General features: G+C 41.4%; 1 protein-coding gene across 1 annotated transcript in view; it reads left to right on the top strand.

Annotated features, from left to right (window-relative positions):
- Positions 1-23,860, top strand: part of LOC143368353 (uncharacterized) — a 72,592-nt gene that overhangs the window by 40,057 nt on the left and 8,675 nt on the right. The window contains exons 5-6 of the mRNA XM_076810992.1: positions 20,009-20,353; positions 22,213-22,533. Coding sequence (XP_076667107.1) covers positions 20,009-20,353; positions 22,213-22,533 — 666 coding nt within the window. The remainder of the gene's footprint in view (positions 1-20,008; positions 20,354-22,212; positions 22,534-23,860) is intronic.

The following is a 23,860-nucleotide window of genomic DNA, read 5'->3' as shown; positions in this document are numbered from 1 at the left end:
CAGTACATGCCCCCCCCCTGAAATGTTTAAAAAATAGTCCTCGAAAATAAAAATTCCATTTAAAAAAAAAATGCTTCAGAAAGCTCAACATTCGTCATGATCACTAAAAAAGGATCAAATTATGGATTTGTTTTCTAGCGGGTGATTAACTCCTTTGACCAAAAATTGTTAATTATTTCGAGGGTAAGAGAATACTAACGCCCGGATGTTTAAGTGGAAGCCTTCTGACATAAGACCAGCACACACAACGCCTCCGCGGATTAAATTATCATTTTATAACTCCCCAAGAGATCATTCTTACGTCAGCGTATCACGGCTGTACGTTTCTTTTTGTCAACTATAATACTACCATGGTAAAAGCATGCCATCCTATCTAGGAAGATGGGTGTCCATGAAATCTCGGAAAATGAACCTCCGGAAAAAAAAACAATACATATTCCGAGCATTCTCATTTGCCCTCTGGAGGCGAACATTTCTTTCCACAGACACTTCCCGCCTCCATTCCCATAAACCGAGATACTTTAATTTCCACCGTGAAGAAACCCCCCTCGCGTGCACCAAAGCCGATACAAAAATCACCCTCCTCCCTCGAAATCGCATAAACGAAAAAGGAAAAAAAAAAGGAACAGACCACCGAGAACCTGCCAGCATTCACGATTCTCGTTAATCATTGTCGCCGCGATCCTTAAACGAAAATCCTTCCTTTCGAGCATTATTTATACATTCCGGACGATCCCGATCGTCCTTTTATTACCAGCCCCCTTCCGTCCCTTCCTCAGCCCCCGGCCGCTTAAGCCGTTTATCGTTCAACCGTGGTCTCGTCTCCGCGTCCGATCGAAGCGCCGAGATTGCCAGCGGAGCGCGTCAGGCGTGACCCGATAAAGCTGATTTTAGGTCGCCACACCAAGATCACTCTCTACCCTCCTCCCGCGCCCCCGGCCAACGTCTTGCCGCCTGGTTCCGTGCTCTCCTTCTTATCAGCGGCTGGGATCCATCTTTTGGTCCTGCTCCATCCTGCAGGCCACGAACTGGTCGCGACGGAGGACAGGGAGAGAGGGACGGCAGCTGCGGAGGCCCGCAGGATCTCAATGGGGGGCTGATTGGTCCGCGCGATTCTCCGTGTGCCCGCGATTGTCTCCCGTGCGCCCATTGCCGAAGAAATCCTGCAAAGAGGAGCCTCAAAGGCCGCGAGGCGAAAAGAAAGAAGCTTGGGGAAAGGGGCAGAGGAGGGCACGGATGAAAGGGGACAGAGGATTCCAACACTTTCCTTCGTTTTATCTGTCGGGGTTTGGAATTCGGCTGTGACCCGTCTCCGACGCTTGATCCTCTTCTAGAGCGTCCCCCGGCTGGTGTCAACGTTCGACGGGCACGGCGTCGATATCAATCGCGTGACTCTCGGCCCGTCGACGGCTGAATCCGCGGGCTTCTTGAAATAATTACCCGACGACATCTCCTTCGGGGCATCGATTGCTGGCGAGGTCGACGACACACGGCGGTATTTTAGTCAGGAGTACTGTGATTTTCTCCTTCCTTCGTGTTAACACTTGATTAGGTATGAAGTGCAAAATTAGGTAATTGCGTATCGCTGCTTGGCACTGATAGTGGCGTCATTCAAGAAATGTGAATTTTACAGGAATAGCAGATTGAAATTTGCATGTGATTGATGGGTGAATTAGTTGCTTAAATTGACTCTACTTTTGCATCTATTCAGATTAAGGATCACAGAGAGCATGCTCATCGAGAAGTTCAGCAGAATATCAAATCAACCTTATATTTTTACGCCCCATTTTGAGTTGTGCCGATGCTCCAGAAAATGTAATTCCATACTCTACTACCAGTCTTAAAAAATAATCTGTGTAAGAAATATCAATTTTATAAATTTATTTTTAATATTGTAGTATATAGTACCTAATATTATACTTTAATTTATTTTAATATTGCAATATATATATTTAATATTAATATAATATTCAACATTATAATATTGATAAATTGTTTAATTTTAAGTAGTTATCGTGAGACCAAGTCGATGTTTTCCTGGATAAAGGCACGTGAATGATATCGTTCTGATTTTTCAGCACAGCATGTATTTCTCTCCATGCCTAAACGCGTTATTATGTACTAGTTCAAGTCATTTACAAGAGAAATAAATATATGGCAAAGGTAAAAACAGGATCCGAAGGGACGCCAACAGATAAAAAGCAGGAAAAAGTTTTCATTTGCAGCTCTCTTCGTGAACTCTCTCTTTACTCTTACTAGATACATACCACTAGCAAGTAGAAGAGCCCCATATGTGGTCAGCCACTGATCAATTAGCTCGCGCTGTGGACGCAACTAAGGTTGCACCTCAAATTGAGTTACGAACATGCTTCCAGAAGCAAGTCCACTTTATTATACGCATGGTATTGGAAATGTGTTAGTTCGAAAATTAAATGCGTCCTTTTTTTCAACAACTTTAGGCTTTCCCATTTTTGCTCATCCCTTATTGCTTTACTCTTTACACTTATTTTTTGCATCACGACTTGCACGATTTGCCATGAAATGAGCAACAAATTTATGCATTTAAACCAACATATTGCTATCAGAAAAAATTAAAATGATCACAGAATATCATGCTTGCGCTTCTTACAATTAGAAAAACATTACCTCACGCGATATCTCTCTCGATAGGAACAAAAATTGATATTACACCCATACGAGGATTTGATATATATTTCCTATAACCACTAAAGCTCTTAAAGAATAACCAAATTTGTGGGAACCTATTATTGTCCTTGATCCATTATTCAATCAACAGCTTCACAATAACTCCAGTTACATTCTGCAACTACAGGATGATTTTATCGATACGACAAAGCCTAATCCATTCTTCAAAAAGGTAGCATTGCATTAGATAACATTAAAAAATTTCCCATTCTAAATCTGATTATTATTATTATTATTATTATTAATACACCACAGTATTTTAAATCGCGAATCTGACACCAACGGCAATTCCGTCCCCTGTTTGTCAAGCAATAAATTGAAAAACGATTATCTGTAACCGAAGGTCAGCAAATAATTTTAATATCCCTGTAGAATTATTCGTCTTATATGATAGCCACAGAATTGCAGTGGCTAGTAGCCACTTTCTACTTCGCTGGTAATGAAGATTTGCCGTAATGAAAGATAAAAAGCGAGGTAAGGCCGGGAGGCGAAGCGAAAGGTAGATTGGAGAGAAAGGAGAAAGGGAATCCCTTTCTTCGTTTTATCCCCTGGATCCGGATTCATTCGGCTGGTCAGCCACGTAGCCATCGACTTCCTATAACGTTCGGGACTTTTATACGCTTCTTGGCTTCCAACGGTCGGGAAGAAACATTGCTGGCATCAATCGTGAAGAACGGGCGTGATTTTCTTCGATGAAACGGCTGCCCAAACCACGAATCCGCGGGATCCTCGAAACAATGATCTATCGTGACCTTCTTTGTCATAATGCCGAACGCCAGCAAGGAATTCTCGTTTTGAGAAGAAATTTCACAATTACTTTCCTGTCACGCGCGAGCACGATATTTCAATTCCCATTGTAGTGTCAAAGAATTGTCCACGGACGTCCCTAGGCTATCGAAAAGTGGCACTAATTTTGGAATATTTAGCTATGAGCGTGGGGTTGTCTGTTGAGGCTTAAGAAAAATAAAAGTCAGCAGAATATGAATCCTGAACGATGTGGAATATAGATGAGATAACCATTTGTGTGTGTGTAACGTTATATTTAGTTTAATTATATTAATTAGATTATATTAAACTAAATATATTTAGTAATATATTGCTAATTGTAAATACATGTGTGTGATATTTGAGGAATTGTTGAAACTCAGTGATGTTAAGGAGTTAGCTATATATAAGATTACTGACTAGATTAATTTAATTAGTCACCGAACTAATGGACAGTTAATTGAGATCTAACATTTTCATTAATAATCTACACTATGGTAGATATTTAACGTGACTCGTTGAAGCAAACTTTAGGGATTCGTGGACCTATTTGAAAGGAACAGTAAGAAGTGGTTTGAGATATTTTGTTTTCTAATTCTGTATGTTAATTATTAAGGACGCTTTTATGGAAGATTGCTACGAAGTATTGCGAAAAGGAGTTTTTTCATATAAGAAAGACGTTGAGAAGGGCAGAATTGAGTAGAAAGAAGCTTCTGCTGTGGCCAGGGGTAGAAGGAGGAGCTGTGAGAGCAGCAGGGAGTAAGAAAAGGGTCCAATTTATGAGCCCGGAATAGTTGATTAAGTCTAGTAAGAAACCTACTTAGTATAGAAAATCCTGTTCAACTCTACAGCCATTTCCCTTGATACAACTTTTACCATCTAATCATCGACTTCAAATACTTGCAGCTTTGTCTCACGACCAGCTATCCTGTAAATCTTAGTTTCCATCGTGCCACAATGAGAAAGTTAAAATTGCTACTACCAAGGGTACTTCCAAATTTCATAAAAAAAAACAACAGAAAAACGACCTTTAAAAATTCCTCGAGTGACTACTTTTAATCTACAGAATATGCACCCAATCATAAACAGTACCTATCAGACAAATTCTGCTGCCCATAAATTTGTATCTTCAAAAGTACCCACCGTGAGTCCACTTCGCAGAAGGCTTCGAATTTCTCCCAGCTGCAAATCTCTATTTACCATGAAATTATAGCAAACGCTGTCGAAAACGATCGTTTAATTTGTTCAGTAAATTGGTTGTGGCATTATCTCACGCGAGCCACGGACAGGAGCCACTTTTACCTGGGCGACAAGGGTTGCTGGCCCCTTTTAAAGCGTTTATACCATCGCTTTCACGAAAATCGAATGCCAAGTCCGTGAAAAGGTTAGTGCCTATCTACAGGCTGGGTAAATACGATACACGTCGGAGGACGCGACCGGTCTTGTTGCACCTGCCCCAGGGCGATCCTCCTGCGAGCACGTCGACTATCACACGCTATCCCGCATAATAATCTCTCACCTTTTTCCTGCTCTTTCTTCTGATGCCATTTCCTTTCAAAGTTAACCGATCTCCAGTTTACCACTTCATTTTTCACACGTGTCCTCTTTTCGTTTTCATTCTTTTGTTTTCTACCTATATTCACATATTTCTTCGTCCCCACTTTTCGGCTTTCAGATTTTGGTACCCACATACGTTTCATCGTTTTTTTTTGGAGATAGTTTCCTTTCGTTTCCTCTTCGCTTTATTCTTACTTCTGTTGTTAGGTGTGCTTTGATATATTAGGTCGATGCGAAACTTCGTCCGCTCACTGTCAGGTGATGTTGGGTTTACGGGAATGTCTTTCTTTTACTAACTTACTTGTATTTTTTATCAGAAATGTGGCCAAGGCTGTAAGGAAAATACTGTGATTTAAAAAATGTGACACCCTGTATTTATTCATTCCACAATATCGCAGCAAGAAGATTCTTGCTCAAGCAACTCGCTATTACCAATCTCGAAAATCCCTTTTAACTCTAAGAAGCTTAATCTCCCAGCCTATAGTGCCCAGGCACCTCTTCCTTAATTTAGTAAGCACCAAGTAATCTCTAAGTCCCGAAACCCATTCTTAACACCCTGTATGCGCAGCCACTTCAATAAATAATCATTCGCCCCACAGGTCTGCTGTAGTACAGTAGCTTCATATTCTGACTAATTACACCACACATGTTATTTTTTATTAATTATTATTAGCCATTCATTGTCAGTTGACATTGTATTAATCAGGTGCTACAGTTTTTGGTGAATTGTAATTTGTTTTAAAAATTCCAAGACACACAATACGTTTTTGGTATTCTTTAATTTCTGTTTTATAGCTCAGAGATTAATATCAAAGTGCAGTGTATCCTCCGAAAATTTGTTGCAACGAAGAACGAAGTGATTTACACAGTAATTCTGTTTCTTGAAATTAAAATTTTGACTTGGTTCTGCCTGGAGGCTTTCTTTTCCATGAAAACCGTCTTTAATTATTAATAAGGGAAGCTAGGTTGCATATCATTAAGAATTGGTGGTGGTTTTCTTCGTCCTGTGCCCCCGCAGTTCATTCTTTTCAAACACTTACCCTCTAACGTCGAGAAATTATCAAGTCGATGGAAATAAAATATTTTCTCAGTTAAATCTGAAGACGTCTCTTCCTCCTTCCCCCCTCTCTCTCTCTCTCTTACCGTACATCGTTTATTATGCCTCCACTATCGTTTGTTATCCGTCCCCGTGAACGGGCGAATATTGCAGTAGTACACTCGAGCATTGGCGCGCCTTAGGAAGGAGGAAGCGTATGCGCGGACAAACACGGTCTCATGTATCGCAAGTGGTATGGCTATTGCATTAGGGAAACGGGCGCAAATACTGGCGCAACGTGTAACGTCTTGGAATAAGGGGATCCGTATGGCTGAAATTGATAATACGAGCCCCTTATATCATCTCTCGCGGTCTTAGCCACGAGCAGCCCAGTTTATCGTCGACAAACGGAACGCTGTCATTTACTCACGCGTAATTTCGCCGAACACCACAGTGGACCGACTCCCTGCAGTCGCTCGAACTTATCAGCCAAGAGATCGAAGCTTCGGGAGCATGAATTCGGAAAATTAAATAACTTAGCCGTTTTGTAACTAAAATTTTTGCACGTCGCAGATGCATCGTTACACTAGCAGATAAATTAGTATTACAGACTCCGATTCTGTCAATCGTAAAATATGTTCATGCAAATTACGGTCATCATAGCGATAATAATCTATGGACCCATAAGCCGAGCAATAATCTATAAACACAAACAGTGATAATGTTCCCTCATGAACCTCTCGAGTACCTTCAAGTGTCATCCCTCATCCCAAAATTGCGCGCGTTGCTACTGCCCCTCATCTTTTGATTATCCGTTGTTTGCCCCTCTGACTGTCTCTCTCTCTCTCTCTCTCTCTGTTCAACCCTTCATGCAATGCGGCCTGTCCCTCGTGTTGACGCTGGGACGCTGGAATAGTACACTCAATCGTAGACGTATGCAAAGATAATGTCCGACCGTTTACACAGCAGAACGATCGTCTCGCGTTTACGCGTCATTTGCCTGTCACATTACAGGGGCCAGGTGTGTTCACAGCGAAGCACTTCTTAGCCGTGTGCTTGAATAACTTCGTGAAAACGTCTGAACGCGAGAAGGGTTTCGAGTATTGACACCGAAGAGTGTTGTCTTGGCTGGGTTAATTTCAGCCAGCGTGGAAGAATCTCTTCCAGCTTCACGATCACGTGTGTAGAAAATTCTTTTACCTCGCGATGGATTGTAGGCACACGACACCACAAACAGGTGTAAATCAATTCTTGCCAAGTCGAAACCTAGACACGCTCCACGCATTTTCGAAATCGATTTTCTTGAAAACGACGGCTCATGCGAAGAAATTTTATTCCACGTTTTTCATTTTTCCAGAGAAACCGCGCTTTTTCCAGTCGTATCACGTATTTTGGGACATCATGCGGAAATACGCGAAGAGATCTGCAAAGTTCAAAGTTATTCAAGCATACGCGCACTCGGCCATATTTTTCAAAATCAATTTTGTCGGGAATGGAAGCTTGTATAAAAACGTTCCGTTTTAGAATTTAGACTGTGGTCTTTCGAGAGAAATCACGTTTCAGGCAGTGTAATAGATTTTGAAATTCTCATACATGCGTTTTAATAATAAGCACGCGTAGCTTTATCTACAGAAGTGAATAAAGACAATTAAAAGGATGTGGATATCAAATTTAAGATTGCTCGTTCTTACATATTCTTTCGTTATTTATATTTCCTTTTAACGAAGTATGGGGATTTTTTTATTGCGCAAAGTTTACAGTTTCTTTCGACCACCGTTTAGTAATAGTGATTATAATAGCACTTTTCTATTCTTTATAGAACCACAGTAATAATTTTTAATTCATTGTGGAGTCATAGTAATGATTTTCAATTTGTCGTAGAATCGGAGTATTAATTTTTAATTCTCTGTAGAATCATAATAGTAATCTTTAATTCTTTCCAGAACCACGATAGCAATTTACTGCTTTGCAGAATCATAAGATCTTGTGACCTACAAACTTACAGCACAAAGGATCATGTAACTGCAGCACAAAACTTTTCTTCATATTTCACCCCGTTTCAAAGATATAATACAACCCGCCCTAGTTCCGTGCAACACCTTACATAGTATTCACTCGCGAAGAATTTCAATTAATTCAAGGGAAAATTGTTTCCACGTAACTTGCCTAAAATTAATTAAAGTCCACATTTTAGATTTGGATGGGATAATTAACGTTGCCTCGCGCAATGTTGCAGCAAAATTACGCTGTCGCTAATAATTTTGAACTTGATAGCACGTTTTTGCGGTGTCATGCAAGCAATAACGTTTAATCACTTTTGCAAATAAATTACGTTAATTTACTTTACTTACCTCTCTCCGGCTATATAGAAAGAAATTGCCTTAACGTAGGTAACATAGACGCTGTCTTATTATAAATAAAAGTAACAGTAAAACTAAGATTGGATATATTTAGAACGACATATATGTATATCTTGCCCTTGTGTCATGTTTCCAAAGATAACCTTTATCAATTATATTAATTTGAATCCAAAAAATCTCATAAAATTCAACCCTCAATTTTCATTGAATTGCCAAGCGGTTCAAGGTAACACCGCGCTGAGTTGGCTTGCGAGTAAAAGGGTGAAACACGAAAAGTAGAGTCAACGTTGCAAATGACAGCTGGGTGGAACACCCTCTACATCCGAATCAATAATACAAACGCTATGACACACAGAAAAGCTTGTCCAAACTAAACCCACGTTTTATCCCTCTGTATGAACAATAAAGCATTCCCCATCCACTACTATCAAACGCTGAAGCCTCAATAAGCCACACTGTACACCACCACTGATATAACAAATCTAATCCACTATTTACATATTCGATTTCACAACCCCACAATTATTACACAACCAATTCATTCGACGAGCAAACCTTCACCCCGCAAACTTCACGCAGCAAACGATCCTCCGGTGCGTTTTCCCAAGCCTTCCGAACCCCGTAACATTTTACGAAGCCGCTCAGATTTTTACCAGTTAAACCCAGCGGGGAGGAAACGGGGAGCGTTTGCCAGCATCACGGGGAATCCTAAAAGGCAAAATATCAACGGGAGAAACTGCGTGTGCGGGGCGGCGGGGAGGGAGGCTCCCTCGTATTTTTCCCCCATCAACATTTTATGCATGTTTATACCTCCCCCAAGAGAAAGGGGGAGTGGTGCTGGGAGAGGGAAGGTAAAATTCCCGAGTCGGTAAGATGGGTAATATGAAATTATGTATCGCGATGCCCTACAAAGGCCCATAAGTCTTTCGATCCAAAGTTGAGGGGGGCAGCGAGCGCGGAGAATGCAGCTCGCCGGTATAACGGTGGCGTGTAACGCGAGAAGGAAGCGCGCGGGCGCGCGCGCGCAGCATTGATGCACCGTAAAATCCAATTGCGACCCGCAATAGGCGAAACTCGAGAGACGACGCATGGGGCATTAGCCACCGAACGTGGCAGCGTCGAGTGAAATATGTCATACCGTAAAAGGGGGCCCGACCATATTACCCCCGCCCCCCACGACCCTCCTTTTTTTACAATCTAAGCACGATTCCTTGGCGCGCGAGCGCCAAAAAAGATCTTTGCCACCCCCCTCCCGTCAGGGTTATTGGTTCGCGCGCACTTTGCCACACCGGTTTTCCAGCATCCAGGCATCGGCTCCCTTTATATCTTCCTCGGGAATAACCCTTAAATTTCATGGGTCAGAAACGACAAGTCCGTTTTAGCGTTATCCGATATTCCTTTTTCATCCGGTGAGCAGTTCCAAGCGTTTTCAGCGTTGATTACGCAGGAGAATGCCGCGACTGAGATTGTTAGAGCAGGATTAGCCATAGAGGGGTGCAGCGGCTTGGGTGTGATTACATTCCAAGGGGTTTGTATCCTGGAATCAAATTTTAGGTGATGGGTAGGTGTGGGATAAGTAACTGAACGGTTCTGGGGGTTGGGGTGTGTTGCTTGGAGGATAAAGACAGCATTACAGTCAACTGTGTTTGATGAATGGTGTGCTTTATTTTGAGGGTAACTCTTTTAGATGCTTCTCCGCAGTCTGTGGTAGTCATTCTAAGACAAACGTATTAAAGTCAGCATGTATAGTTAGAAATGTGCACTGATCTATTCGAACGCCTCTATTTTTTCCGCTCTTGGAATTCTGACGTAATATTTTGGTTGAATCTTCTTTTGTTCTTCTTTGGGGTTACGAAGCTGCATGCTGTTGACAAATATTGGGAGGGCAAAAAGAAGAAATGAAATTTTCAACACAAACTTTGCAAACATTTACAAAATGGAATACTGCACAGTTCGAATTTTCGAGTTTAATAATAAAAGTTTATTGGTTTTACTAGAAAAAATTCTCAAAGAAGCATGTTGTTTTGACCATTTTAGGTAGGCCTCCCCCCTTAATGAAGGAAATATTATAACGTAAAATAAGTTAACACGACTGTACACGTTATTTTACTTTAGGACTGAACTCGCGAGGTTAATTAATGTCACATTTAATTTTACCTTACGCACGAACGTTTACTAGTGGCAGTCACTGTTATATCCTCTTCAACTGCAAAATGTAAATTATCCCGTGAAAGGAACTCTGCGGAATATTACTATCTCGAAATCTGCGGCGCAATTAAAAGAAAAAGATAAAACCGAAGGAAGGAGCCCGGAAGAAGTACCTCGACAATTTTCTAAATCGCGTATTCAGCAAAAGTCATGAAATTAAACACAGCCAGCGCTGCATTATTTGCTGCACTTAAAATCTCGTTTACAACTCCACTAACGTATTCCGAGCCCGGCCCTACCCTTAATGATCAGTATTCAGAATGCGCTGTTAAAAACGCAGCCGCTTCTTTTACGCAAACTTCCACTAGGGTTTACGTGCTACATGCAGCGTTGGAACTTACGCCGGGAAGGCGAGTCGCTGAGGGATGTTTTTAAATGCAACTTGTTTCAATCTAGCTGGCGAACCCTCTTCCTGCTGCGAGGCAAACTTCGTCCAGAAAATTTCACGAAAAGCGCGCGCGCATTCAGGAAACACTTCTGCGAATCTCTCGTTCCGTCACGCAAGATTCCTCGCGCCGCTTCGGTGTCAGATTCCCTGGCGTAGGTGGCGAGGAGAACCACCCCTAACACGAAACGAACAAAGTATCCCTTTCGCCGCCTGTCCCCTGTAGTTCACAGGAAACTTCCCTGCCGCTCAAACGAAACCCTCGATCAAACCGTGGCCGGGGCACCGTGAAACAAAAATCTCTCACTCACCCTCCGCGCGCCGCCCCAGTCCCTTTTACTTCTGCGCGCTGCCGGCCGTGTCTTCGCGGTCCTCGGCCAAGCCCTGTGTTTGCAGAGTCGACGGTTTTGCGGCGGGCCAACGTTGTCTTCCAGGGCACTGTCTGGAGGGGGTCGTTACCGCGTTTGCACGGACAGCAGTGTTTGCACAGCGAAGTGTCACTGCTGGTAGGAGTGTCGCGAGCTACGGGGACGTGGACGGTAACGGGCGCTGGGGCGCGCCCGCTTTCCTCTAGGTCCGCGAGCGTTCTTCGGCCAACGGCGCGCGTCTTCTACGAGGAAATATTGCGGGCGCATGACAGCGGCGGCACCGGCTGGATACCGTGGCAGAGCATCCAGTTGCCTTTCCCATGTTTAACCAGGAAGAAAAGGGCTCTCGTCTTATTGAATGCGATCCGGCGAATGGCCCTGGCGATGGCTTCATCGATCCCCAGCGGATAGTAATTCCAAATGGATCGCAACGCCTCGCGCATTACGACGGCCTCGCTTTTTTCCATTGCTCCATTGTCCGAGGACGTAGATGGAACGCTGACAGGACAGTGTCGATCCGTGCGTTTGGAGGATGCTCTTCTAATTTGAGCGTTCAATATTCCGTTTGGATTAACGGCCCTCGAACTTGTCTTGAACTTTGGATATGTGTGGAGATTCGTTTCGGGCATGGTATGGGGCTGTTGTGAGGGGAAGGGGGGAGGAAGATGTTCCATCTTACGAGAGAAATGTAGGCCCAGAGCGAGGCGAAAATTTAACGTCTTTTACGATAGGCAATTGCTTTCCCGAAGCGTTCGTTGGGAACTATTTGTTTGCCAGATGACTAAGAGGCAATCGACATCGTGCCGTTTTTCTGGTATTTTCGACTGCTTTCACTCCAAGATAATCCGTTGAATTGCTCTGAATAGCGGGTAAATACTGCAATCTACAAACGGTTTTTTTTTTTAATTTTCATTACAAGCTCACAAAAAAAAGTTTAAAAATCGACCTTTACTATTCTTTTCGCTATTCCAACCAAATACATTTTTTTCAAAACGACGAAACGCGTCAGTTAGCAAACTAATCCTTCTAGCTTCTCAAAAAAACTCAAGTTGTTTGGACGAATTCTAAAAAAGTTATGCGATTTTAAAAAGTGTCCAAATATTAATGCGAGTCACTGTATTTCCTTTTCCTCAGAACCACAAACCCAGCCAAAAACTCGACAATGGCAAATAGAAAGTAGAGTGATCGTCCCTTAACGCACAGCTTTCTTTCAGGCGGCTCGTTAATCTCACCACGTGAAGCTTCTCGAATGTTTATCGAGTCAGATCGTTTCAGGTGCTTAATAAGATGACAAGCTTTCGAAGTATCGGCTGAGCGTGCTGTTTAGCATCCGATTCTCTCGCAACGGGCCCACCTAGCGAAATCTATATGCACCGATTCGTGCACACAAGGAAACGAGGGGGTGGATAATGCGATGCATTACTGATCCACGACATGAGCCTGCGTTTGCTTTGAATAATTATTGGATCGACGTGTGCCCAGATACACGCGCGTCTCGCTCTGAGAACCGGATCCACGCAATTCCCTCAAGTAAACGTTAATACGTCCGTCGAATTCGCATGTCGAATGCGTAAATCCGGCGCGTGTCTACATAAGTCTGATGCGCCGATAGCTCGATGCTCGAGTCACTCATGTTCGCTAGGTTCGTCTTTGGATTTATCCGCGCGACAGCGTCCTGCGGCAGAGCGGGAGAGAAGTGTTGGGCGATTACGTTTCCGTTAATACTCTGTTAGGTACTAACTAGGGATTGCAAACCGGTAAATCGGTAAATCGGTTTCAAGCTTTTTTCACTGATAACGTAGTAGATATCGACGGAATTATGCAAATATCGAGAAATACGTATTTCTCGCGATCTACCGGCAAATATCGAGAAATACGTATTTCTCACGATCTAAATTGATTTACCGGTAAATATCGAGAAATATGTAATTTACCGGTAAATTGATTTACCGGTAAATATCGAGAAATACGTAATTTATCAAATTACCGGTAAAAATTTGGCGATTTACCGGTAAAAATTGTATGTATAGCAATGTAGCGCATATATATAGCGCATAATTCCGTCGACATCTACTACGTTATCAGTGAAAAAAAACTTCAAACCGATTTACCGATTTATCGGTTTGCAATCCCTAGTACTAACAATTAAAAATCGGACCCGCACTCCTTCCGCTTGCCAGCATGCTTCATTCGCAGGAGTCATCAAGCAATGAACATTTTAATTCCTCTATTCTCTGTTGGACAGATTGGTGAGATTCTCCCGATGAAAGTGAGTCTAAACTCAACCTCGTTCGGAAATCGAAAGCGTGTCGGAGTATATATATATATTTAATAGTAGCTTGAATAAATTCGTAGGTAGAGTTATTTTCATCGGAAAATCCTCCCGTAGCATTCGCAGAATTCGCATGAAGATTTAATAGACAATATGTAAGTTTAAATTTTTAAATGAAAGGACATTTTTTAAAAGCACGGGCTATTGAAAGTGTTGCTCGGTGATATTTATCAAAACGTTACCGAGACGCATTGATTACAACAGAAATTTAGTGTAGGATGAATGAAGTTTTTATGCAGTGTGATGTATGAATGCTCAGAAAAGGAAATGTTGTGGATGTTTGACCCATTATATAACTAGGGAAGGCTACTTAACTCGCTACTTAAAAATGCCACCACTTTGCATAACACGAGTTAACTCTTCGTGGGAGTTTAATAATTAGATTCCTGCCAGCGGGGAAAATACAGTATTACGTCATACGTAGCATGTGCTGCAGTCAAAACGAGTCAACTGCGTTTCTTCACATTTTTAAATGCGTGAGGGATGTTTCTGACCTCGGCCACGAGGCACATAAGCGAAGAGATTGCCACTGGAGTGTAATTCCTGATAAATTTGCGGGACTATTTCAGGATATATAAAACAAAAAATCATTTGATTGATTAGCAATCAAATAAAGAAATTATTCAGGGGAAGGCCAATTGCTTGTTCCAACATTATAACTTTAGTGAAGTAAGGCGGCATATTATTCCAGCAATAATTCGTAACATATTTTATTTAAATAACGACCAAGTCTGTTGAAGGCTGGCTTCCCGCGAAAACCTGGCGCTTCACGCGTGGAATCGTTTTCTTCTGTTAGTATTTTTAATTCCGTCAACAGCTGTTGTCGAGGGTGGCTCGAAGTACCGACCAGCCTCAATTTGGTAAATGCATTTAGGAATTATTTAGCAGCGGACGGTGTTCTCCATTTATCGAGGTAACATTGCATGTCGACGTGGGTAACAGGTGTCCGTTTTGATGATCAGTTATTTCCAGCCCAGGATTAGGATCGATCCAATAAACAAAGGGTGTACTACGTGTCGTATTATCTGTATATCAAGTCATAGTTTATGGAATTACGAAGGGACTGGCTTGACACAGGATTGTGAGAAGCTGTCCATAAACGAACACGATGCTTCTCGTGATTAGGGCCATCAAGAATGTAATTAATACAGGAAAATAGAAAGTACAGGATTGCCTTAAAGACACGATGAAGTCTAAACGATTCATCAGAGATACAGAAACGAAAGTAATTTGTAAAGTGAAATACGCAATTGGTTAACTGCTTATATATCTAGAAGTTTAATTCTCCGTTAAATTGAAATGGCAGGCGTTCTACCGAACGCGTCGATTTTTACATATTTCTGTTGGTTTGCCGCTACAAAAATGGAAACAGTTACCTATCAACAAAAAAAAGTGGAACGAAGTTAACTCGATTCAGCTTCAGAGAATATTCCGTGGAAATTTGAAATAAAACGGTTAAATTCGTTATGGGATATCGCGTTCGTCGACTTTACAGTCGTGGTTATTCGAAAATCGTAAAGCGCGTTCGGCAACAAATAGTAGAAAATGAAATGATTAATTCCACCGGGTAAAATAAGACGAGAATTCAGTAATAACGAAATTGCTGCGGAGCCTTCGTTTTTTGTTGCTATCGTTTAAAAATTTTGTTCAGAGACACCTGACACAAAAAAATAAGTCTACGAAACAAGAAGTACAACTTTGGAGGAAAAAAACAAATGTATAAAAAAAATTTATGTTAAATGATTTTATTAAATATGCACTAAAAACTAGAAAATAATTCTTTTTCCGTACTACAATTTCGATGGTGTTTTTAACTTCACTTTAAATAAAATCGGGGAGCAGGATATCTCACAACAAATCCATTTCGACGCTTGATGCTGTATTAAATTGATTCGTATTCTGTTATAAAACATCCTGCTCCCCGATTTTATTTAAACTGAAATTAAAAACACCGTCGAAATTTTACTACAAGAAAAGAATTATTTGTTTAGTTTTTAGTGCATTTTTAATAAAATCGTTTAACATAAAATTTTTGTTTTATATATTTTTTTATTTTCTAGCTTTTAGTGTTTATGAAATTACATTTCGCAGCTCAGGCTTCGTTACAAATATCTTTTATTTAATTTCAAATTATATCGTTTTCCTAAAGAACGCGAGTAGCTGATTTCAAGTCGTTTGGATTTGTGGTTATTCCATGGACCTAATAGGTCCATGGTTTATTCACCCTCTCGGGGATATCTTTTTTTTAAATATTGTATTGTCAGTTGGATTAGTTGACATGGGTTAAATTTGAGTTACCAGATTTGTACCATACAAACAAACAAACAAACAGAGGATCGAAGCTGAATAAAATCGTTTAAAAATCATAAAAAATACCCCTTCAAGCATTTTTTATTCCGTTCGATGAACCATCGAAATTTCCCATCCCATTTTTCGACCCGTGGAGTACAGCCCACATCATATGACAGCTTCACCTTCCATTTGTCAACTAGATTGCCCCGCGCCCCCCACTCGTAAATATGTATTTCAGGCCCCACGGGGTGGTATATTCGAACTTCAGATACTCTACTTCGCCACCCTCTGCTGCACGTCAGGGGCTTTCTAATAAGTAGCAAGCTGATAACCTTTTCAAAGAAGGGCCTCGCCGCGTACATCGCAAATTTGCCCGTAAACTCGTGCCGCCTCGCAAAAGGGGGCTTCTTTACGGCGCGTCTTTTGATTGCACGCGATGCTTCCCGTTTAAACTCGCATCAAAGTGCTCTCGTGGCGCTGCGCCGCTGATACGCTCCATCCTCCGTAAATTTGATGACTTCCGGTGCGCCAGCCGCGATACCCACGTATCCTCGCGAAATTTGTATCGCTTGCATTCGGCGCGCGGCAATCCTTTTCTGGCGGAGCAACGCTGAGTAGAATCGTGGTTCTCGCATGAGCCTCGAATCCCCGTCGATACGCGTGTTTCGCCGTCGCGGGGGAACGGAGAAATTTTTATGCATCTGCGTACGGGGAGATTCTTAGTGGAAGGCAGCGTCGAAGCTGGTTTAAGGGTTATACTTACAAGGGAAGATCCCAAACCCGAAAATTAAAAAAAAAATTGAACTTTGTGAATACGGAGGCGATTTCCTCCTGATTACAGCGAAATTTTTGTTTGCTGCCCAAATTCACTCTGAGGGGGTGTAATTGACCGCTGAAAATCCGGTTATTTTCCGATTTTGTGTCATAACTCGTGAACTGTAAAATAATTTGTTCACCATATGATAGATCTAATTAAATGAAGTAACTTTTGTCTTGAAACTTTATCTCTATCTCTTACAGTTCGGGAATTATAACACAACTTCGGAAAATAGCCGATTATTCAGGGGTTAATTTCACCCCCTTCGAGTGAATTTGTGCAGTAAACAAAAATTTCGCTGTAATTAGGAGGAAATCGCCTACGTATTCACAAAGTTTCAGAATTTTTGGAATTTTCGGGTTGCTTCGGAATATTTGTGAATTTTTTTTGAAGAAGTGGAAGCGTATATTTTTACAAAACTTTTTGCGCTTAAAAGAGCAACATTTAAAGAACATTTGGTAATTTTTTCGTGGGAAAATATTTACGTTTACAATAAAATAACAACCGACATCCAAGAAGCATTTTTAAAAATTTGGTTCTGCGGTGAGCACTGCCACTCGGAACCAGATTATCTAAAATCAAGGAACGAAAAAGATTTCGTTAGTATATTAATGTATCTGTTGAAATCCTGATTTTTTTCGCGTGATTTTTGCACGAAAAAATCAGGATTTCAACTTTAAATAGCCGGCGTTTTATTTTAAATTAATATTTCGGAAAATTCTCTCCGTCAACCTGAGGATACATTAATACACTAACGAAAGTTTACTTCTTACTACCATAGTCGCTGCTCTACAAAATTAAATTGTTAATCATAAGAAAATCGGAATCTAATACAGAAAATTATTCTGAGAATTGTATGAAGGAAATTACCTCTTGTGGGTCAAAATGGACCCCGTATGCGTTACCCACTGCCATCCAGGGGTTAAACAATACCAAGTGAAATCGATGAGACAGAACGATCATCATGACCCCCAAGCTTCTAAATTTTTCAAATTCCCAGCGATCAGCCCCTGACGGAATTACTAATTCCGCCGGGTCAGTTGTTTGCCGTTCCATCTACTCCTCCCGTGCAACCAAAGGAGGCTCATTAAAATCCGATAATTCCCTCTGAAGCCCCGCAAACAGCGCTCCACCCTCGTTCCTCCATCCCCCATCTTCCACTGTGTTCTCGCCCCGTACGTTTTCGATTGCGTTCAGGTCCGTCAAAGGACCGTCGGCGAGAAAAACCATCGGACATCCACGCAGCTAATCGATAGGCCGCGCGCGATTAATCTCGGGTGGCGAAGGGCAATTTCCCAAGGTCCGAGGTTGTATCTAAGGTCGACGCGGAAAAGGATAACGAGGTTAGGGCGGGCGCCACTCCAAAGAGTGGTGGGTGGGTTAGGTGGCAGGGCGATTGATGAGGTGGCTATGAAACCCAATAAAATCGCGACGCCGCGGCGAACCCCTGGACCACGGACATAAATCGGCAAGTAGACCGATTAATTGGCTTCGTTCAAGCTCCTACACCTGCACAGGGTGTTCAAGATTTTAATGCCTACACTGTACCAGTACAGAATGTGGACTTCAAATAATAATGTAGTATAAATGTTCTTCTATCGATCAATTATTTGCAAGTCAGTTATCGTCAGCTATCATCTTGGGTATTTAAGAGGAATGCACACACTTTTTTTCGTAGTTATGTGTTCTTTTCGTTGTCACGAATTTAGGTGATATGTTTTCAAATATTTTTAAACTCATGGGAAATATAATTGAAGATGCAGTAAGTTGTTAATTAAAAACGAAGGACGGGATACTAAATACTGAAATGTTTCTTATCCTGGTATAATTATCAGTTTTAAAAATTGAGTAACTCTTAGTGAAATTTTTTTCGATTCGACTGACTTTGGAATTAATTAGAGGGAGGCTACTTCGCTTGGTGAACTCTGAAGGAGCACTTCATCCCTTACTATATGATTTAAATTTTGCCTTATACCAGTACTACTATATCATTCGAATTTTATTCGACGCAGACTCGAATACTATAACACCCGAACTTCATTCGACAATTAAAAGTTAGACAAATAGTCTCAGCGGTAGTATGTACCAACGCCGATCGTAGGTGCATGTGGTTCCTCCTACCGAACTTTTGTTTTTGGCGTTGGTCAGGTGCGCGCCACGAAGTCAGCCCTAGGTTGGCCAATTTGCAGTAACTCGGCTCTCGGTCCAGTGACTGACTAAAACTGGAAATTTGCGGTTGCGGCAAGAAAATATACGGGATCCCGTTGTTGCGGTGGCCTGGATCTGAGATTCAGCGGGCCCCGTCGCGCGTCCGTTTCGAAGTAGAATTAGGAAGGAAATCTATGCCACCGCTGCGCTGGGCTCGCTGGAAACTGATTGTGAAAAGCAGAGTGGCCTCGAGGTGCGGGCGATTTTTCTCCCAATGAAATGTGGGATGAGATCGCGATAGCCGAGACGATTGTCCAGCAAAATTTAATACCACGCCTTTGACACTGTGGAATCTTTTTGGCAACGATGAGGGAAGTTCTTAGCGAAGCGAAATGTTTAAAGATTTTGGAAACAGAGCAATGGTAGAAACGTCAAAACGACTTAAACTGTCTGGTGTTTACAGGTGTTTACTATAGTTTCTCCAAGTGAATTACACCATTTCTTTTTATTAATGTGACGTTTTTATTCCTGAATATTCTTGCAGTTGAAATTAAAGTGATATCAGTTTAATTGCGTCGACGTAGAGTTCGATTTCGAACTTCTCGAATAAAATTCAATACTTTATAAGAAAAACTGGCATCCCATATAAGATAACAAAGAATTTCCTCGCTATCCTGTCAATTTTCCTTCCCCGCGTCAAGTAAAAAAGACATCAGTAGAGAATGCTTCTTAAATCGACACCATACTGAACACAAACCGTTTAAAAAAAGAAACAATATAAGAGAATATATTGCACGATACCAAAGAAAGAGCGGTCTCCCAAGTCTTCTGTCCAACAATCAGTACGAGAACATGCTAAAAAATGCACGCCCGTTTTTAATGCACCCTCGTGATTTTAAGCTGTCGAAAGCATTCTTTGAAAATAAGGAACCCGACAGCAGAAACTGAACAGGCCCCGCCTCTTTAAACTACCCTCATTTTCGTGCATATTGGAGGGTCACGTGATAATTTCATTGTCTCGAAATGTTTTCCAGTACCTGTATTAGACGTGTCAGCAGTGGTTGGCTTCAAAGCTCAAATACCTTGCGACATCAATCCACCGAGCAGAAGCGAGGTGGTGAGCATGGTTTTCTGGTACAAAGGCGAGAGGGCTGGCGAGCCGATATACAGCGTGGACGCTCGCGGCAGATCGATAGCTCAGGCGAGCCTCTGGTCAGATTCATCCGTGTTCGAGGAAAGGGCGACCATGAGGACGGACGTGGAACCAGCGAAATTGGAGATCGATCCCTTGGCAGTCGCGGACGCTGGGGTGTACAGATGCAGGGTGGACTACAAAAACAGTCCGACGAGGAATCAGAAGGTCAACCTCACGGTGATAGGTGAGTGTGCACGGACTAATGATCGATCGTGATTAATCGTTATCATTCGACGCTCTTAATTTTCGCCGTTTGAGGCTCGTTTTTATAATGATGGCAGAGTTGGTTCAGAGAGTAGGTTGAGGTATGACTGTTTTTAGTGTATGGATTATAGGGCGGTCCACAGTTTCGTGGGGATTTTTTTTTGTATTCTCTGTTGCTCGCCACAAGCCTGTTTTTGTTCCTTAAACCAAAATAAGTGTGTATATTAGGGTGGCCCTTATTTTCAGCCTGCGACTTCTTTTGCTCTCGTCCCCTAATATAGACCACCCTAGTGTGGACGTGTTAAGATGTAATACATGAAATTATTGCTAAAAGTTATTAGGATGAAAGACATTACGATCATCACTAAATGTATCAATATCGGATGAGGCTATGATATGGAAATTCAGAGAATTATAAACTTAAGGGATACCTGGTTCGTGTTTAGGCAACTGTGGCAGCAAACAAAAACACGTTGCTACGATTTATCCCATCATGAATACCCCGGTAGTTTCGCGGCAATAACATTAAGACGATTTCGAATTAATTAATTGGACATACTGCAGGCTCAACAGGTGCAATTGTGGCGACGTTGCTCTCGCCCCGAAGCTGAAAAATTATTCATTATTGCGCATTTTTTCTAAGTAACAAGTGACTTTGCTTCACGGCACGCCACCTCCAGCAGCTTTATCGCGCGGGCACCCGGCAAGCGTTCGAGTTGAAACCGTTTGCTTGTGATTTAAGTCTGCTTCGTGGCCCGTGGGCGTCGTTTATGGCGTTTAATTACATTCATTTTGCTAATATGAGATATGGTAGGGTTCAGTACGGGGCTTCTTGTTTGCAGAGGACGTTTGCATTCGAAATAACTGAGGCAGCAGGAATTAAAACGAGGGGTTTAAAGAAAATAGCTAACCCCCCCCCCCCTGAATTATCCAATAAAAAAGCGTTGCGCAGGATCCGGATCAGATGGAACTCTGAATTGTATTTTCTCGCGAACTCCTAAAATCCATACATCGCGCGCGTTCAATACGTTATTAGGGTAATCGTGGGACACTTGCCGCACCTTAAGCAAAATTGTCACCGTGTCTAAATTTTGCAATGAAAATTTGTTTCAAGGATACATATTATTAGTTGAACACCTTGTCCTACTACTGGCATTAAAGAAAATCAAAATTTTAATATTTATCACCCTTCAAAAATTGAAACTAAAAACATCCATTTTTTAGGAGAGACGCCACGCGTGCCGGAGTGGCGTTGCATTTCGAAAGAACGTTTAATTTTCCATTTCAACTTGTAAATTTTAACTTTTTATTTAAAAAAAATAGTAAAAGCAAAGTAAAATGAAACATCTTTTTAATTTATACAGTTATAAAATACGTATAACTATTGAGGCAAAGTGCGGTAGGCTCACCTCGAAAAATAGGAAAATCTTTGAAAGTAATAATGTAAACACGTTCTCTCTTATTGATCTAACCTAAACGAACAGCCTAAAGCAAATAAAATCGACAGTGTTGTACTTTATTACCGATAACCCTGAAATATCGAAAGTGCGGCGCCTCTCCCAGTGCGGCATCTCTCCCGCAATTACCCTGCACCCGGTGTGCGCTAACTACATGCAAAATTTGAACGAAACCGGTGACCTGAACCTCGCCCGCTCCCTTTGTGGCAGGCTCAATTTATCTCATTGACCAATACTCGGCCAGATCAAACGGAAGCGTTCGGTTAACCAAATGATTATTCAAAACAGCAGGAGCGAATCAACAGCGGGAAATAATCAAAATTCAAATTTTCCAAATGTTTACGCGGCATACGTTTTATGTATATCCACCCCCTCACCGCAGTGCCGCCACAGGATCCAGTGATTTACATTGGCGACGGTAGAAGTTTGGCTTCGGCAGGGATGCAGCATACCTTCAACGAGGGTAGCGAGTTGTCCCTGTTGTGCGAGGTAATAGGGGGTTCGCCGCCACCGAAGGTCACGTGGCACTTCAGGGGGAAAATCCTGGACGACTCGTACACCTTGGAGCACGGGGGCATCACGATAAATCGTCTGGACATCTCCAAGGTCACCAGGGAGTTCGCCAGGGCTAGGCTAATTTGTCGCGCCAGCAACACTCATCTCGTGCTCCCGCTGAATTCCGACATCGTCTTAGACATCAATTGTGAGTACCGCACTGATCGAATTTTATTAACTGCTTTCCAAACACATACGCCGTAGAACCACCGGTATCTGAACAGTACATTTCAAATAAATTCAACTTCAATAACGTAAATTTAAGAGGAAAGCTCAACTTTAACTGGCATGGATATTGTTAACAATATTTTATGCTGAATTGTGAAAGAAAGTGCGTCCTTACTCTGAAGCATTTATGGTATTATAAAGAAGGCTTAAGACTGTTCGAGGGTTAACAGAATGTATTTAGTTGAACTTAGTATATGTTTAGAAATTTGTGCAATTTATTATTAAAGAGATAGTACTTTTGCATTACCTCTGTTATTAATTCTGAGATATAAAATAATCACCGCCAGCAAAGTGAGTGTTCCATTGTCTGTAAATTGTTTTGTACAAGCCTCTCCTGAACACATTAATTCAGATGGGTAAAAGTGGTTCTACTGTATTTGACTTCTGATGAGCAGAATGTTTTAATTCGAAACTTTCGTTACGACGACGAGTAATATAATAAAATCCACCATATTCTCTGAATCGTAATTAGGCAGATTTTATTGCGAGAAGTTGGGCTGTTTAATTATATGGGTATTATGGCGCATCGTGTAGAAACTTTAATTCATGACGAGGGGAGGGGAATTTTGTTTCGCAAAGAGGGATATGGAGTCTAAAAACAGAATTTTGCTTTGCATACATGATAAAGCATTTATCTCTTACACAATTCATTAAACGCTAAAAGTCACACCTACCTATCCACGATTATTGAAATATTTAATACCTACCAGTAGAATTTCAAAAGCTTACTTCACAAAATTCTAGAATAAAAGAGTTCGCCTTAAGAGGTCATGCTCAGTCAGGAGGCCGAAAAGAGGGTGGTCTTTGGAAATTTTTTACTCAAAAGCTATAACACATTTTTCAAAAAATCTTTTTTCCTTTTAGAGATTGCATCTAGTACTGTGCATCGTAATTTTTTTATTTAAAAATATTTATCAATAATTATCAATAATTAATATTTCGAAAAATCCTTCGTTCAAATACTAGATAATATAATATAATAAGTAAATTCTTTTGAATTTTTTATTTTAGATGCTCGACTTTCGAGCAGCAGTGGTCACCGCAGAAGCCTTTTTTTAGAGAACCTTCGAGTGATAGACAATAACTCAGTTATTGATAAATAGTTTTAAATAAAAAAAATACGATGCACGGTACTAGATGCAATCCTTAAAAGGAAAAAAGATTTTTTGAAAAATGTGTTATAGCTTTTGAGTAAAAAATTTCCAAAGACCACCCTCTTTCGGCCTCCTGACTGAGCATGACCCCTT

This window comes from Andrena cerasifolii, chromosome 4 (genome assembly GCF_050908995.1).
Source record: "Andrena cerasifolii isolate SP2316 chromosome 4, iyAndCera1_principal, whole genome shotgun sequence".
In the NCBI taxonomy this organism is placed as follows: domain Eukaryota; kingdom Metazoa; phylum Arthropoda; class Insecta; order Hymenoptera; family Andrenidae; genus Andrena; species Andrena cerasifolii.
Note: the sequence above shows the minus strand (reverse complement) of the source record. Positions and strands in the feature narration are given on the sequence as shown.